Source organism: Dermacentor albipictus, chromosome 8 (assembly GCF_038994185.2).
Source record: "Dermacentor albipictus isolate Rhodes 1998 colony chromosome 8, USDA_Dalb.pri_finalv2, whole genome shotgun sequence".
In the NCBI taxonomy this organism is placed as follows: domain Eukaryota; kingdom Metazoa; phylum Arthropoda; class Arachnida; order Ixodida; family Ixodidae; genus Dermacentor; species Dermacentor albipictus.
In genome coordinates this window covers 125,426,431-125,445,144 of record NC_091828.1, presented here as the reverse complement: position 1 = coordinate 125,445,144, position 18,714 = coordinate 125,426,431, and the positions used below count along the sequence as shown (strand labels likewise).

Genomic DNA, 18,714 nt, shown 5'->3' with positions numbered 1-18,714 from the left:
GTGGCAGGCCAAGTGACTCGCTTGCAGCACTTCACAAACCTACTTTTGCAAAGATGCTGCAGCTCTGCACCCAGCTTACATTTCAAGAACTCTTCAATAACAGGTGCCACATGAAGTCAAGGGTCTCACGAAATCTCGTCTGGTCAGTAAGAATCATGGCGAAAACAGGACACGGACACCAACCAAGGTGAATTTTTTCCCCCTTTCTTTACCTGATGTTATGGCCCGCACACGGAAGCCATGTTCACAAAGATGAGCAAAGCAGGAAAGGACGAGGCTCTTCTTTCTGAACAAGGCTCACATGCGAGGGCTGAAACATCAGTTAAAGGAAAAAAAATATAAAAAAAAAACGTCACCTTGCTTGGAGTCTGTTTCCTGTTTTCACCAGGTACTACATGTTGCATTTGGAAATACAGAAGAGAAATGCAGAATGGAAATCGGGGCATATTTACCTGTGCTGGTAATTGACTCCTGGCCAGTCTCGGAGGGCTAAGGAAAAGAGGTGAACGTTAATAGGTGCTTGCTACATGAACATGCAAGCTGTACACACTAAGCCGTTTTATCACTACTGCCTGAACAAGCGCTTGCTTTAACAATCTCACTTGCAGCCAACTTTTGCAAAATAGAAATTCTAGGAATCTGAGATTTCTGCTTGACTGAAACAATAAAGTTAGCCAGTTATTTGGAGCTGAATGAACTTGGCTCAAAGACAGAATTATGGTTCATCATGCAAACAGAGGTATGCACTACCACTCATGTTTCAACATGGAGAAGACCAGAAAATAAATACCAACAAGAACACCTCCGCCCCAATGCTTTCAAGATAATTCAGTCAGTTACATTAGTGCCACCCACAAACAAACAGTATCCTGAACATACACCCTAGGCATGTTTGGCCCATCAGACAAGATTAATATCTGCAATAATGCAATCAACCGTTTATCAAGAAATTCTTTTGCGATTGAGGGCCAGAAGAAGTTCAGAAACCACAGGGTCCACAAAAATAGTTTACGAGAAGTTTGTGTCTGCCAACCTTCTGTTGAGGAGGTATTGGCAGGCTAGTTTGTGTGATTTATCATCCACTGACGAGTCGCCAAGTGCATTGTATTCGAAACATTGTCTTGTTTCCATATACCAGCACAGGCTGGAAATCTGAATTGCAGTCATTGTGCCTAGGCTGAAAAATATTCAGCCCTTCCTTATGTCCCATGATCCATAAACCTTCGATGTGAACCGTACATTACTCGCATCCGTGTCCACCTAGTCTCTTAACATGTTCACTGCGACCTGGGTCACTGGTGGGCCACGGCAGTTATTCCCCCTGTGTGGCTGTGCAGGGCTTTCCTGCAGTGAGCAAGTGACATCTTTGCTAGAAATGAACGAAGAGCTTCCAAACTGACAGATCCACCTTGAAGTTTAAATGTAGCACAACTACCTGGTGACTACAGGTCACGACACACCAGAGGATAGCTATTTTAATCTGGTTTAATGGTGCAAAAGCGACTTAAGCCATGCTGCGTCAGACACAAGGTGTTGAAAAAAATAATGGTAGAGGCTGCGAAATATGTGTTGCTCTACAGCCTATTCATAAAAACAGTTTCTTCGAGAAAGTTCAGAAGTTCTGTGACTAGCACAAGTGGTTCATCTCCCAAAATCGAAAGCGGGGTGTAAAGGTATCTGTAATTTGTATAATTCACGGAAGCGCTTTCTTCTTCCTCTTTTGATAGGTGGACATGCGATTACAATGGGCATCCCCGTTAATGGTTCCCGGCAGTTATCACATTTTGGTTGTTCTTTCTTTTTCAATAAATAACTGTGCATGAGGTGTGTGTGCCCTATTCAAAGTCGGCACATGGTGTGCCTATTCGAAATTGGCTCCATCGAAGTCATGTTACACATGACTTCGATGAAGCATTCTTGATGCTAAAATGTTTTCTATTTACCAAGGACAGATTTAGTAAGTTGCAGTTTGTTGTTTCTTCTCATTCCATTCGCTTTGCCATCTGAAGGTCAGCGCTTCGTGAATAGCTTGAAACCCGTCCCTACCCGGTACGTTTATTTTCAAAATAGTGTGGTGCTGGCACACCAGGGGAAATTGAAAAGTGACCCATCAGTAGGTCACAACGCACGGGAATCGAGGCTTCCAAAAGTGTTGTCGCAGTGAACATATAATTCTTCTCGTGCCTCAAATCCAACATTATTAGCATACACATGCACCGCATAGTTTAATTAAAGACACATGCAAACACGCATGCCCCAAAAAGTACAGCCCACCCATGCACCAATGCTCAATCAGCCGCGCTCTGAGCAACGAGCACCTACCTTTTCCCTTAGCCACTCTTCCATCTCGTCGAAGTCTCTCTCTCTGTGGCTCTGTCATGCAGCATCAAAAACAGCAGGGAAAAAAAATAAAAACTCAAACGAGCAAACAAAAAAAGAAGAAACTGACCATCCACATGCCAGGCAAGCCTTTAAATTTCAACCCAGAACAGAGAAAAAGGTGACAAGAAATTGTGAGAAAAGAATCAGTATGTTTGCACGAGCAGCATTAATAAAAGTTACACAAGCTTTTTTTCATGTAATTTACCAGCCTCAAAGTACACTCTGCCTCAGATTGAAAGCTATGCTCTGAATGTGGCCCGACAGTAACCTAGGGCGTATGGCAATCCCGTGAGAACCATAGTGCAATGAGCAATCTGGCAGCGCAATGTGCACCCGTCGTGTAATCTGGTCATTTCATGTGGGTGTCGGATATCTTTACAGTCGACTGTGCATCACACTATGGTGAAATGCTTTATCCCAAAGCCCATAGATGCAGTCATGTTACACATGGCTGTATCACGTAATTGTGCCATTACTTCAAAAAGTACTTCTCTTTTTCAGTCATTGAAAGTACATAGTACCCGGATAGTGCTATGCGGGCAAGGCGAGTGGAGAGGCACATTTGCAGTGGTAGCCACCTATGTATTCGTAGCCCACTGATCAAGAACAGTATGTGTTTTCAAATACAGCAAATGCTGGGGTGGAGTGTCTAGTGGAATGTAGGACTTTAGCAGAATATATCAGATAACATATGGATGATTTTGATTTATCGATTTGCATGTGAAAAATGATACCAACCCTTGAACACTATAAAACAGATTAAAAATCCTGTTGGCTTGCAAGCACTTCGTGTGACAAGCTCAGCGTGGAAATCTCAATGTTCAAATGACAGAGACAAGGCTAGGTACTCAGAGCCTATCCTGTTTCACCTTCCCAACTATCCACAGCAGACCATCCCCAGTGTCTTTAATCGATCCTCTACAAGCAAGGTATTTAGCTTTTGTGGAAAGCTAATACGCTAAGCTTGAGGTAACCCTGGGGCACCACAATAATATACGTAAATGTGCAATTTGAAGACGACACAAGGAAGATGCAAAGATCACATACAAATAATTTGTGTTACTGTCAATTTGCATGTTTATGTTTTACTATGACAAGCCAACTTGTCTAATAAATCCTTTCACAAGGCAAAAAATAATATGTGTGTGTATATATATATATATATATATATATATATATATATATATATATATATATATATATATATATATATATATATATATATATATATATATATTGTAGTAGAATCAGTAGTAGTAGCTTAAAGAAAGATAAAAGATGCATTTAGTTGAAGGATTAATCTTAAATTTGGCTTTGAACATCTGACAGAAAATGTCATGTTCAGTTATTAGTAGGAGTGGGCAAATATTCAATAGTTTCAATATAAACCAAATACTGCACACTAACTATTCGTATTCACAAATAATATATTCAATATTTTAGAACAGTTGAAACTAACCAATTATTTTGCAACAGAGAATGTTAAATTGATTACTATTCTCCGTCTGCTAAACAAAGTATTGCAAGTTATCAGAAGTGAGATGACAACAAAAGTTTTTGAAGTAATCCAGAAGCAAAGTGGATAATGCAAGCTTTCCTTTAGGTTTCACAGCAAAAGCCTACATGACAACCTGTGATTTTAACTTGTAGTCAGTCATTTAGTGTGGCAGTCTAGCTTTGTAGCAAGTTATCTTTTAACTACACTACAACCTGTGATGTTTTCCTTGCAATGGGCCCTCCTACAAATGTCTATGGGCCACAAGTACTAGAAGAATGTTGTTTCTTTTTTTTTCCTTTTTCAGCAAGCTCTAGTATTTTTCCGGCAGTCATTCATCCAGCATTTTTGCAAAGCTAGCCACACAGCCACCATTTTTCCTCTGAAAGGTTGTCTGCAAAAGGCTCTAAATTATAGAGAGGCAATTTGTGTAGTTTCTTTAACGGCAATTAAGTAATGTGTTCAAAAGTGATCTTTTGACACTGATAGTTAGCTGTATCTTTTTTCTTTCAAACTATTCAGTACAATCTTTGTACCTAAATATACCGAAATTCATGCTGTAAATATTTGCGTGTGAGCTTCACTATGAAATATTCTATACCTACTGTTCGCATTCAATTTGTACTCAAGAAAAGTTGATATTCGCCCGTCTCTAGTTATTAGTTGCTGAAATGTGTTGCTAAAGCTGTTAAGAGGCAAATGGGTAGCTGCAATGAAGGATAAAAGAGGTCATCTTTCATCATCAGGTCATCAAAATGACATGTTGAGAAAATTTGGCAGTACGCAGGTCACACAAAAATATCTTTTTTGCACTGAAAAAATAATAAATAAAGCATAAAGACAGCAACTTAAGTTTTCTCAAGGTTCCTAAAGCTTAAAAGGACACTAAAGAGAAACAGCAGACCACTTTGGAGTGATTAAGTGTTCTTGAAAACTCCATTTTGGCTAATTTCACGATGATCAAATTGATTATTAGGCGAGAAAATGAAGGTGAATGTTTCATTTTTTCAAATTTTACACCGAAACACCACTGTTGGTATGCAAGTGTGATGACACAGATTTCAAATTATATCTTATTATTTGGGCAGTTGTGATTGTAACTTGCTAAGTTCAGTCTTTGGCTCTTTCAGAACGCAATGTAGTTTATATTTACCAACAGAAAATTAATTAGACACGAACAGAGGTCGTCAAAATTTAAGATGTCATGACAAGCTAGTGTGGGAACCTTAAGGTGCCCATGCCATCTGTCTTTTTGTTTATGCATGTTTTTCTGGTTTACCAAGCCTTATTGCACATTAAGAGAGGCTTTTTCAATATTGTAGAAGGCTAATCTACTAATACAGCTAAAATTACTATTCGCTTTACTGCCCCTTTAACTAGCTGCTGCACTTTGACAGATAAGTGTCAATGTAAGCAAAAAAGCAAAGAACGAAAAAAATCATGTGACACAAAACAAGCAGCATGACACCCTGATGAGTCTCACCTCATGAAGGGTTTCCACTTCCACCTGGTGTTGTGGAGAAATCGAGCGTTGACATGGAAACAATGCAACAAGAAGCCAGCAAACATTGCACAACAACAACAACAGAATGTGGTGGAGTGCCTCGCAAGCAAACGATGACAGGCTGGTCCCAACACCATGCACCACACACTTCAAAATGCAAATCGTGCAAAGCTACAATTAAGTCAACTGCAACCCAAAAAACAAGCCAACAGGAGGCAAAATGGCTGCTGAAGCTTCAGAACAATGATATTGGCGGTAAATTTGAGAAATATGTATTTCGCTGAACCACTGCCGTGCATCAAAACAATCGCTAATAAATACTTTTAGTAATTTCCTTGTTGAGTATTTGTAGCACACACTGTACAAACTGGCGAAATTCAAGTTGCCAGAAGCTTTTCTATTTGAGCTGTAGTGGTAATCAAGTCTTAAGAAGCTTTAGCTTCAACATGTTGATGTCTCTCAAAGCCCAACTATAATGATAGGAGGACTAGAACATGAAAGTCCAACAGGACGTATTCTGCATATTCCTTCATGTTGATACTCTAGCTCTCCCATCGACGTAGCTGCACTTAGATTTTGTCATGAACGTAGCCCAAATTGCCATCTTGCTGCTTTAGCTACAAATACTCTCATCAGCTATTCAAAGACAAGAGAAAAGCAGAAGTGCATTGACAACAGTGACACCGCACTAAAAACATCACAGATGCACTTGTGGATGCCCCTTTCCAAGTAAACTATTGCTCTTTGGTGTCAATGCATTTTTGCTTTGACTTCAGGTTAGTTATTTTTTCATCAGCTGTTGCGTTACACTAGGAATGTCTGCTAATCCCAATAAGTTCACGTATACATGTGGACAGCACTCTGTTGAGTTATCATAAAGGTTAATGGAATACAGTGAAAGCTCGTTAATTCGAACTTCAATAATTCGAATTTATGGATAATTCGAACTGTACAATTTGGTCCGGCCAAGCTCCACAGAAGTGTATGTATAAAAAAGTCCGTTAATTCGAACGCGAGAAGGTTCCCTCACGGATAATTCGAACTACGCTCGCCTGGCACATGGCCAGAGAAACGCGTCTACTGCCTACACACAAGGTTGTATTGCCTCCGAAACGGAGAGAACAGCGAGAGAAGGCAAAATCGGAAAAAAATCTAACCGACGCGGGGTCAGCCAGAAGGCAGCGGCGGCTGTCGCCTCTCCATTCTACGTAACCTCCGAGACTTCTTGCCCATTGCGAATCTCGAAGGCTTTGCAAATCTTGTACAACTGCTAATGTTGTGCGGAGATGGTACGGCAAGCGCCATCGTAACACAGCGAATCAAGTACGTCGCAGCTGCGCTTGCAATCAAGAACCAACGAATCAGGGCCTTCGCCACCTTCACATGTTCAGCGTCTTTGTCTCGGCAGTCTTCATCGGTTGTGCACGTCTGTTTTCAGCTTAGGAGGTATCGGCCATCGCGATTCATTGTGATGGTGTTAAGCCTCGGCTAACGTTCGTTTCGGTGGACATCGGTAGTGTGGCACAGTCGGACCCAGAGCTTCGACTTCAAGATGGCGTGTGCCCGCGGCACATGCCATCACTTTCTGACACGCCAAATTTCTGGCATGCCCTACTGCTTCTTAATCGCAGTGTACTGTTGCTCTCCTTCACTTTCGTTAGTTCGAACTTTCGTTAATTCGAACTGAAGCGGCTACCCCTTGGGGTTCGAATTAACGAGCTTTTACTGTATTGTAAGAACCATCAAACAAAGGGTGGGACCACTAGGGAAGAATGTAAGATGGGCATGCTCATCCTGCATTCTTCCTAAGTCGTTCCCGTCCACTTCCACCCATTTTACAATGGACCGCATTCAATTCGCCTGCTTTCGCGTCCTTCTGCACCTCAGGGCCAACTGCAAGAAAATCTTCCAATGCGTAAGAAGCCTGCTTTCGGATAGTTCTGATAAAGAGAAGTCCTGGTGCAAAATTTTTCATTTGAAGTACTAGTCGATGCATCCAGAAAGGCCCACAATAGTACATATTTTTTATACCAAAACCGAAAAATGTAAAACACAACGCCATTACCATTAATTGGAAGTGATACATGACAGAACGTGCAGCTCCTCCACACAATTTTCGAAATTAGTGGCTGCCCGCGGTGTGCTGAAAAATCTTGAAGGCGAAGTGCTGCGACTTATATCTGAGCCACTAACCACCAGGCCCACCAATTTAGTCGAAGTGAAGTTTTGTTGCAGTTGGCCTTTAAAGGTACACTTTGCATAAGGGCTCAAAATAAATCCCGCATTCCCTTTGCCTTTTTTAGAAACCTTACTGTTTCAGCCCATCCAAAGTCTATGCAGGCAGCTTCCAAGACGAGGCAAATGTAAGCACGCAGACAATCAAATGCACAAAAGTATTTTCGTAGCGTGCCACATGCTTAGGCGTGAATACGCTTTTGCGAACCCCTGGCAACATGCAAATGCTGAGCAAACTGGAGGTCAGAATCCAGCTTTGCCACCTCTCACCTTCTGCCCTCTGACTTGTGCTAGTGCCCCGAGACCGACTGCGAGCTGGTCAATGTTGGTGTTGTCAGCGTACGTGCTGCCACTGCGATGGTCAAACACATAAAAATACTCAATTAGAGTTCAACTTTCGCAAGTGCTTTCTTTGGCAAAATGTACCGACGATTTCAAGTTAAAATGGTTCCTTGGTCACTTCCAGTCAAATGACTTTGCTCTCAGCTGGTGGTTGCACAACACTAAGCAACGCTTTCCTACAAGAACTCTACAAAACATGCAATGCTGTCCTGTGCAGTGGGTGGTACAGAGGAAACAATGGAAATAACAGTAGTCTTTTGGAAGTAAAAGCATTAAGTTAGGCAACCTTGGACAGACTAAACTACACTTGGTATGAGTTTGCAAAGGTGACAACAGCAAGATGTGGCAGTTGCGAGACTTTGTGCTCGTAACATATATTGTAATGCACCTGATGCACCAATATGGAAAAGTACACCATGCTCAACATTAGTAGTTTTCCTCCTTACTGCATTGAAAAAGAAAGAAGAAAAGAGTAAAAGAAAAGCAAGGGGTATCTTTCAGCAAGGACTATACAGCAAATAGGAGCGAGTGAGGTTCTGGGTAACATATTAGCGAGAATCGCTGCTTTAACACAGATTACGGTGTTCCTTCTTATATTGGTGCAGGATTTACGATGCATGTACAGAAAGCTAGACACACACAACGCGGCTGCAAGACTTCAGCGAGATTGCCTAGTCAAGCTTGCTCCCTCACCTGGGCTTTGTGTCGCTGCTGTGCCGGGACTGCGCAAACATGTCAAACTCGTCGCCCGAGGGTTTGGCCGCCGGGTTTGAACCTGCCCCTCCAGTCCCAGCAGGTCCCAACGCTGATAGTTCCAAGAAGAAAGTGGCCGTTATCGACAACCACAAAAGAAAGTGCACAAGAAAAAAAAAAGGAACACGGAAGGCATGACCTTACAAAAGTTGTGATCGTCTATCTCACTTGGCATAAAATGAATCCAAATTTGTTGCTAGCACAATGGCTGACACTGGGCAGGTCTTTTACAACTCAGAGGACATTACCAGATTCACGCTGTTCTCACCGAGTTCATCTCTACATTGAATGAAATAACTGTGCTCCCCGAAATGCTAGACCTTATGCTTAAAGGCTGTCCTTTGTTATATTACTGCATTTATTAAAAACAGATGAACAGCTTCACATGAACGTCTGCATGAGCTTACTCCTGTATGAAAGTTACATTTTCTGAATGCTCCGATTAAAACTGATTGCCACCTGATGTGGCAGGCAGTGGGGCTTACAATTGCTCATCGAATTCAAAACAAGACGTGTGAAAACGCAAGACTATAGCGATAAGGACTCGCGGTAAGCCCTACAGCCAATCGCCTGTTGGATCTTGGTCAACAATGGCCCTAGTTTCTTGTATTTGCACAAATCTAACACGCACCGTTCTTCCATTAAAATGGGTGCGAAAATTGCCTGCGTGTTATAATCGGACACAAAACCAAAACCGTGTTCGTGGCATTGGCAGCATCAAACTGTCAGAGCTGTAAGATGCAGAGTCATTGCCATCACAAGATGATGGCAGAGCGTGCCTTCTTCAAGGCTGCTGTGGGTTTATTTTCTGCTCGTCTACAATCATTTTCGAAGGTACTATCCCTTTCGTGACTTTCGTGCGACTGAGCGCCGGATTCGTAGGTGTATACGGCCACCAACGTTGCTAGCACAGTGCCAAGCTTGCCATTTGCGCAGAGCGCCAGGAGCACTCGTGGCCACATATTTTCAAGGAGTCCAAAGCAGAGTCACGTAATATCTCGTGAAAGCGATAGCAGCAACTCCAAAAGTAATCGCTCGCAAATACTACCTTGTGTGCTTGGTATCTGTGGGAAATGAAATGCAAATGGCGACAACGACATGCCGCTTTCATTGTGAAAGCTCATTTTGAAAATTCAGTGGAAATTTAGCGGTAAATGTGAGAGAAATGCATTGGCATTACATCTCACCTCTTTGAGGTCCTGGATTCACAATTAAAACAGCATTCAGCACATTGCAAAGTGTTGTTCAGGAGCTCACTCTTCACGCATCCTGCCCCTTAGACGAGCCAAGTGCAACTGACGGTGGTCCGGAGCAGACCCCTGCCAGTTGCACCATGTATATACACAGGCTGTCCCCATGTAACTTGAACCACACATTAAAGATATGCAAATGCCACGTAGCTGGCCAGAACCAAGGTAATGTAGCTTGCTGTCGCTTGGAGATACTCAGATTATTTTTTTCATTTAGCCTAATTTTTTTATGTTGCTCTACAATTTTCTCATTTACACTTCTCATCTAATTACGATAATTCAGAAGTTGATTAATTAATTACGAATAATTATCTAATTTTATGATATGAAAAAAAAAATGATCTGAGTATCTCCAAGTGACGGCAAACAACATTACCTTGGCTCTGTCCAGCTATGTGGCCTTTGCATATTTTTAATGTCTGGCTTAAGTTACGTGGGACGCCCTGCATACACCACTACCACGTGATTGGCTTCCCATACATGACACACAATTTTCCACCTTTCACATATATTTTTTCCACGACGCATTAAAAAACAGTTTCTCTTCTGTGCAAGATAAATCCAGCACGTCTCTTATTTTTTTAATCGCAAATGTGGGGCCATACTATAATTTTCTTTTATAAATAAGCACATGTTACATTCAGATGCGATCTCAGTTTCTTACTTGAAGCCCGCAGGAATTGGGTGCGTGTTAAGATTCGTGGGCGCATTAGAATCAGGCAAATACAGTACATTGTAATGGGTTGAAATAAAACATCTAATAATAATAATAACAATAATAATAACAATAATAACAACAACAACAACAACAATAATAATAATAATAATAATAATAATAATGGACCAAGGCTTCTCTTCCTTCTTACCAAGCTTCTGGAGATCACTGGTTACATCTGGCTCACCCAGGTCGATGAGAGGTGCTGCATCTGAAGCGGATGAGTTCTGCAACAACCATAAGAACAATGAAGTTTCATTTACTAGTTGACCGATTGACTGATTGATTGATAGGCTTCAGCCTCCCTAAGCCTTGCCTTGGCTACAAGAGACACAAAAATTGCAGAGCTCTGGATTATTTTGACCACTTGGTGCTCTTATGCACAGATATTTCATATTCATGGCATTTTTGCACTTTGTTCCCATCAGAATGTGGCTTCCATGGGCAGAAATTGAACCGGTGCTTGGACATGCATCCGGGTATTTGGATTTCTAGCCTGTAGTGGTACATACGTGACCAGCGTAATTCTGTGTGTATTTATGGGCTGGAGGTGCTAACTGTTTGGAAATTCAATTTGATCGCAGAGCCCTCATCTTGTGAACTATTGAAGCCAATTGTACGATTAGCCCTTTCCACAAGAAATACGAGCTGAGCTCGTCAACAGTAGCGTAGCAACAGGGGGGGCCGTGGGGCCATGGGCCCCGGGTGCAAGGGGCCAGTGAGGGGGGTGTCATATACGTCTGAAGACACCCCTCTTTCCGCCGGCTACACCCGGGGAGTGGGGTGACAGAAAACCTATGGGCCCCGGGTGCCAGACAACCTAGCTACGCCACTGCTCGTCAAGCAAGTATTTGCAGAAAAGACAAATGACTGGCCCAACTTATCCAATGCTGCTTTATCTCTCATGCAGCCCTCAAGACAATTTGGGCTCCTCGATTGCCATGTTCTGGTAAACAACCACAGATGGTGCAAGGAGCTTATTCAAGATAAAGCCCCCCAATAAAAATCAAAAGCAGTGCCACACTTTGAAGACGGCTGTCATCCTCCTCCCCTGCGTTTCCCATCGATGCTCGACGCTCGGCCTTCCCACTGGTCAAACGCTGTAGTGTGCTCTTGCATGCTTTTTTCTTGCTTGTTTATTTATTTATTTTTTTGCTTGCACCGCCATTTCAGTGCCAAAAATTGCAAGCGGCATACACAGGCACCATGTTTTGTGCCTCCTTTGTGCTTTTGTAGAGTTGTTCCGTTTTTGCGATGCCACATTGCTGTGCCTTCGGGTGCAGCACAAGTGAAAGGAACGGCAAGCGACTATTCCGTATTCTATCTGCCAGGCGAGACAACGTGGCACGGAGGAAGGTCTAGCATCAAGGAATCAGCCGGGATGATTTTAACTCAACGCAATGGTCCCGGCTCTGTGAGGTAAGCGAGCGATTCTTCGCTCATTGCTAATTTCATATGCTGCCACTTATATGTGGCTTCGTTAGTTTTTCGCTCTCCTAAGTGCCACATGTTTGCACTGCGTTTATTTGCAACTTTTGTGCCTGACTTAAATCAAGTCGTCTTCAAACACACTTGCTTTTTGTCGACTCAGTCATGCATTCTTTGCCGTTCTCATTGGCCTGAATGTACGCAAACAGTACCCTTTGAGTGTATCACCATATGTTAGGAAGCGGTGAAGGTATATAGGCAAACAGGTGCACTGGTGACATCCCAATCATTATACGCCGTTATCGCTCTTTAGCGCCTTATCCATCCACGTCAAACTGTTAGGAACCGTGACCAAACGTACTCGGGCGGCGCTATTGCCGTGCAGACTGTACCTTGAAAGCGTCTTTGATGCCGACAAAGGGTGCCGACTGCTGATATAGCCTCCCGCTTTGTATTCTCGCCACTTACTTAAAGGGACACTAAAGCGAAACAATAAATCAGTTTAGACCAATGAAGCATTGTTTGAGAACTCTGAAGGCAGTCATTTCAAAAAAATAATTTGATTATTAGATGAGTAAATGAAGGTACAAGTATCAGTATTTGAATTTGGCGCCGAAATTTCAGCGCCGGTACGTCAGCGTGACGTCAGGGATTCCAAAGTCTTTTTTCGCATTTGGGCCGCGTTGGCTGAATAAAGGTTCCCGAAACTTGCCATGTTTAATATTTGGTTCCTTTAGAGCACATTGTAGTCAATCTGTACCGCTATATATAATTAGTAAGTAGGCCCTAGAAGATGCCATCAAAATCCAAGACGTCACAGCCCCAGGTGCGGGAACGTGAGTAGGCGTCGGCACTCGTATTTCGTTCTTGCGCTTTTTCTGGCTTACCAAACGTCTTATCGTTGTAAGAGTGGTGTTTTTGGTGTTGTAGAACGGCAATTTACTGGTGCAGAAGAAATCATTTTTCACTTTAGTGTCCCTTTAACGTTGAAGAGAGGGTGTGTGGAGCACGAAAAGCGTCTTTGGAGTGCGTCTGCTAGTTCAACACTGCGTATGGAGAACCAACGCCGGTGCAAGAGGAGGAGAAAGGAGATGGCGCTACTTTTATTTGATTTAGGGGCTTTAATTCGAGAGTGAAGCAGGAACAAGTCTTTTTTTTTTGTCTGCCAGCCGTGGCATCTTTCGAGAGAGAAGTGAACACTTCGAGTGACTTGAAAAGAAAAGAAAGTGAGGTGATTTAATGTGCCAAGCTTCTTCAAATGAGAATCATTTTGCAATACAATGTGTTGAGCTGAGACATGTAAAGAGGAAAAACCAAAACATGCAGTGAGGCCCCCTGTGTGCAGTTTAGCCCACCTTGGTTAAAGAGTAAAATTATTTTTTCTTTTCTAATACACTTCACCTCTCTCACACCAACTTTTCGATAAGCCTGGGAGAAAAAAAAATTGTGTTTCTGTTTGCAACTTTTTATTTCTTTTCTTTTTTTGAAGGGCCCCTCACCAGGTTTGGACATTGCAAACAGACAAGCGCGGTTCGTAGATCGCGCGCCGACGATACTGTCTGCAAAGTACCAAAGTGATGCACGGCTTGAACACAGCTGAAATTTCAAACAGAAGCCAGCGCGCACTTCCCCTCGAGGGAGCACTGCTTCCACCAGCCAGAGAGTCAACGTCACATGCACACAAATGCCTCTACACAAGATGCGCTGCATGAAACGTCACCAATTATAGCGCTTGATATTGGTAAATCATCCAATGTGGCATGCACGATGCTGCCAGTGGAAGTGCACCGTGCAGCAACAAAGGAAGAAAATAAAGAAAGAAAAGAAGGCAGGACTCGTCACGTGAACGTGACTTGGTCTCTTGGACTCAGTATGGGAGAAAGTGGCAAAGGAATGGTGCTTGAGGACGGTACCTGCTAGCAGTGACACTCGCCTCCTGGCAGCATGGCCACACAACATTAAAATTTTTTACATGTCCTCTACTCATAAACCATTTTGAAATACTCTTTCGGTAAAACACTCCCTGAATGGGTTTAAAGGATTAATGGAGGTTTGGTGACAGAAAAGTCGGGAGGCAACAAACAACATAGTTCCAAATAATGGCTCACAAGGTTTGACGCTGGGAATTTCGTGCCTGTAAAAAAAGACATACGAGATTTGACAAAAAAAAAAAAAAAATTATAGAAGAAAGAAACAAAGAGAGAAGAGAAGAGTTTGGTGGCTCAATCTCACTACCCTGTTTCGAAGTGGAGGCTCATAGCATCCATCCGTCCATGAAACTACCTATTTAGGGATGTTGGTATGCAGGCACGAAAATTTTTCAGTATATATTGGCACTGAAGCTGATCTGCATTGTCAGCTTTAGTCAAGTTCCACGGTCCGCATGCAAGGAAACAAGCACCACTGTCACCTCATTCTGTGCAGTGGCCGTGGCAGAGGTGTCCTTGACCTGTCCCGTAACAATGGCTGTCCTCCGCTTCTCGAAGCGCTCGTAACGCAGAAACAGGTTGTTCATGTCATCATTGATCCGAAGCAATTCCCCTGTCGTCAACAATGAAAGCACAAGAAACAATACTGAAACAGTACATCAAACTAACATGTTAAATCTACAGCAAAATTGCACAATGTAAGAACCGTTGCCTGTTTAACACAAGTACATGCAACGCATCAGTGAGCCTCTAATCTTCTAATAAATGAAGCAAATTAAAAAAAAAATTACCACATGCAATGGCAGAACACTGGGAAGCATGTGGAAAAGCTTGTGTTTCATTAAGGAAAGCAACTATTTACAGCTTATGTACCTTTTTTTGCTGCAGTGTTACTGTCGGCTTGCTTGCTTATGAAGGCACAGATGGGGAATGGCAAATACCATGAAATCCTACATATAATACAAGCATTTCTTTCTGGATAATTGCATGTGAAGTTTGCACGTCATACCATATCCAGATACCAAACCCTACTGTGATTTAAGAGTTTTATTTCTAAAAAACAACCGTACTTAGTCCTATTATCATAGGATAATTTTTGCCCTTCCTTTTTTCTACATCAGGCTCCCAAATTTGCTCCTTATATTTGGGTTCATATTACATGTGGTATTCTACAGTATATATTTGTCTGCATCTTCAAGAAAGATGACACTCATGGTGATGTTTAAGCCTGCTGCTACCTGACCGTCAATTGTACAGCAAATTTGCATTATCTCGACATCAATCAATTTGATCGCTTTACCAAAAGTCGCACAAGGTGACAATGCATGTACGAATTAATCAGCAGCTTGAAGTACTGGAAGCTAGAACACTGATGACCAGATGAGCTTTGCCCAGTGACATTTCACTGCAGAGTTGTGTAATAATGTACAGTAGGGCAAAGTGTTAAATGAACAGCAAATGAGAGTGTCGGGGCTGATCACAGCCCAGTTCTCACAAGACCACCTTGGCAAAAACATTTTTCACTGATATGGGTTTGCCTCATATGTCGCACATCACAAACTTTCTTTCCTGTAAATATACCTTTAGACACTGTCGGCATGGGTACAAATTAGGTGCTCCTTTTAAGAATGGACCCACCCTGTACATATGGCAAATTCACCAACACTGCATGCTACCATGTTTCACTTTTGGCTTAGTATAAGTAGTACTTCAGCAGCATGGAAGGAATTTGCACACCATTGCGCCATTCTTGTAAAAAAACACAGGGAAAACTTCACATCAGTGACAACAGAAGAACAAGAAGAAATTAAATGGCATCACTGCAAAAAGTGTGCCCCTCAAGACTATGTTACATTTAAAAGGTGCCAACGCACCTGTGACTTCCTCGTTGGCCACCTTGTTGATGAGCTCCACCACTCTCGTCTGCATGGCATGGCACGTTTTCTGCAGCTCCTGGGAAGATTGAGCAGATGACCGGGAGGCCGTTAAGTAGACTGTGCAGCAGACAGACTTCAACACAATATGTTTCTAAACACGCACCCAAGCCTGCTTTTTTATTAGCTGTGGAATGCCAAATGTATTGTTGTACAAGCCAACATCTTTCACAATTTCCAATTAGAAAGTGGCCAATTCATTAATGTTACATACGGCAAGGCACCTGCAAGTGAGCTTCATTGTCATCATAATTATGTATGCTGGCTCCACGACGAAGGCCTCTTTGAGTGTTCTCAAATTACGTCTGCTTTAACCCAGCTCCTACCATACCGTGAAATGCCAATTTCCTCCTCTTGTTTTACCACTTCATCCTCTGCTTTTCTCGACTGCATATCCTTTCCCTTGATGCCGATTGTGCTACTCTAGTAGAATGCTCATCATCTGCCATGCATCGAGATTGTTTAGCCACTCCAGTTCACTTCCCAAAAGGGAGCACAATAGACACAGCAGGAGAGATCTGCAGGAGGACATACTTGAACTGGTCGGTGCATAAATATGTGCGGTTAAACAGCGTAAAGATGGCACACAGCAATGAACAGTGACAGTGCGGCATGCTGACTAACAATTGTTTAATTTTACTGTCTGAAAAGCTACTTTACACACACAGCCTTATCACTAACAACCCTTTGATTTTATGGCCCGGAAACAACTTACACATACAAGATACAAGGTTGTGCGTTGTGCCTATAAGGTCATTTTTCAGCAATAATGTCAAACAGTCGTTAGCACATCGTCCTGCTGCGTCCTATGTTCGCACTGTTTACCTGCATGCAAAGATCTGTAGTTTGTGAGGAAGTGGGCTTGAAACGAACGAGATCGTAACAATTGGTGCAAGAGCAGCTTGTTGATCTATCAGAAATGTGAGGCGTCTACTAATACTCCAGGCACTGCAGCATCAGGTGTCCTCACCTGGAGCAGCTCCCACTCGCTGTGCTGCTCCTGACCGGGCACCAGTTCGGTCAGCATCTCGCCGAACACTGTCATGTTGCGCTGGACGATGTCCAGCTCCTTGCGCAGCTTGTTCAGCTGCTCGGGTGTCAGACCCACGGGGCTTGGTGGCAGCGCTCCCGACTCCACCTCGCTTTGGGCCACGGGTCGGCCGTGGGCCGCATACGGGTTCACCCGAGGCAGTGTCGTAGGTGGTGGTGCCGTCAGCGGAACGCTCTAGAGAAATGAGTTTGTTAACAGATTTTTGGTTGTAGGCTTATGAGCTGCATACTGTGGAATCATGTTATAATGAAGTCGCATCCGACACAAAAAGACCTTTGTTATCTCCAATAATCAATATAAATAATGAAAATTTCAGACATCCTTCACTATATTCCATAGTTCATTACTTCCAAACTTTATTATAGGTACATATTATATACACTTTGCATACTAATATTGGTGAAAACCATTTGAAATTTACTTTATTTGGTTAATTTGTTACATCCAATACTCATCGAACAGAAAGGCAGTGACAGGATAAAATTTTTGCTTCCTTAGAGGGGGCAATGCAACCTTTTTTTAACATGGCAATAAAACATTCCCAATCTGTAAACAATGATGCCATGAACATGCCAGCCAAATATCATCCTTTGGCGTGCAGTAGAGATAATATTCACTTCATGCCCACTCCCCAAAAAGTATATCGCACTGGCTTTTAAGGCCTTCTCTATTATGTCCAGCCTAAAACGCATGGCAACCTAGAGACAATGGGTGCAGGATGAGTTTGGACCAGTGGCAACTTTATGCGGCGCCGCCGCGAATGTAATGGCATGCGACGGCTGGGTTGGGTGCAGCTAGCAGAGCCGCCAGCTTAGTTGGTTGGGTATGGCACAATGTTTCTTTTGTTTTGCGTTGCTGATATACCGCATGAAACCAAATCCAAGCAAACATGTTGAATTTATGGGCGCACGAGCAGTGACAGTGTTTGTTCAGTTATATGTCAGTCACGTATATAAGGCGAGGGTGCCAGTTGGAGGACTACAGAAAAGAAAATATTGCCTTTTAGTGTGGGTTAGCCGCATCACAGCACGCGCTGCCGTGAAGCCACACAGAAGGACGAAATTCGCGCTGTTGTGAAGCCACACCTAAAGGTAAAATTTGCATATATGGCAGGGGATGACTTTAAAACTTCGCCTTATATTCAAATAAATACAGTACTCAAACATGACTGAAGCTGGTTAGGTCAGTCATTTCCATCCTTTTAATCATGGCTTCACCAGGTAGAATGGCGAGGAGTCTCAATATGCATCGTCAGTAGGCAAGGGTACGTACATTTCCGACACTACCTTGATTTTGTGTAGTTGTTATAACAAATAAAGGAGTCGTTCATTTGCAGAAGCTTCATGTTCGAAGAAAATGGTCTGTCTTCGCCTCCGCAGGCGTATTAGCTCCAGAGCTTGGACACTGAAGGCAAACATGCGGATTTGTAGTCATCATTTTGCCATCTTCTCAGCGGCCGTTTTTTTTTTTTGTTTAGGGTACATTTTCCTTCCTCACGCTTCCCAATGCTGGCTGCGTCTGATACATGACTCTGTGTGCTCTGCACTGATGGTGAACCACAATGCAGTGGCATGCCCACCCTCGTTATCAATGTCGGCCTTACATGTGCACCGGCCGCCATCGCCGGTTCTCTTCGCGCCAAGCTGTGTGAAATAGATGAAAACTTAAGATTGTGCTAGTCTATAAGACATTTAAGA

General features: G+C 42.8%; 1 protein-coding gene across 1 annotated transcript in view; it reads right to left on the bottom strand.

Moving 5' to 3' along the window:
• LOC135900750 (target of Myb1 membrane trafficking protein) overlaps positions 1-18,714 on the bottom strand; it is a 39,486-nt gene that overhangs the window by 4,697 nt on the left and 16,075 nt on the right. The window contains exons 7-15 of the mRNA XM_065430297.2: positions 16,937-17,191; positions 15,907-15,985; positions 14,515-14,645; positions 10,828-10,903; positions 8,652-8,763; positions 7,887-7,968; positions 5,361-5,384; positions 2,323-2,373; positions 453-489 (exon numbers count right to left, since the gene is read on the bottom strand). Of these exons, the coding sequence (XP_065286369.1) occupies positions 453-489; positions 2,323-2,373; positions 5,361-5,384; positions 7,887-7,968; positions 8,652-8,763; positions 10,828-10,903; positions 14,515-14,645; positions 15,907-15,985; positions 16,937-17,191 (847 nt within the window). The remainder of the gene's footprint in view (positions 1-452; positions 490-2,322; positions 2,374-5,360; positions 5,385-7,886; positions 7,969-8,651; positions 8,764-10,827; positions 10,904-14,514; positions 14,646-15,906; positions 15,986-16,936; positions 17,192-18,714) is intronic.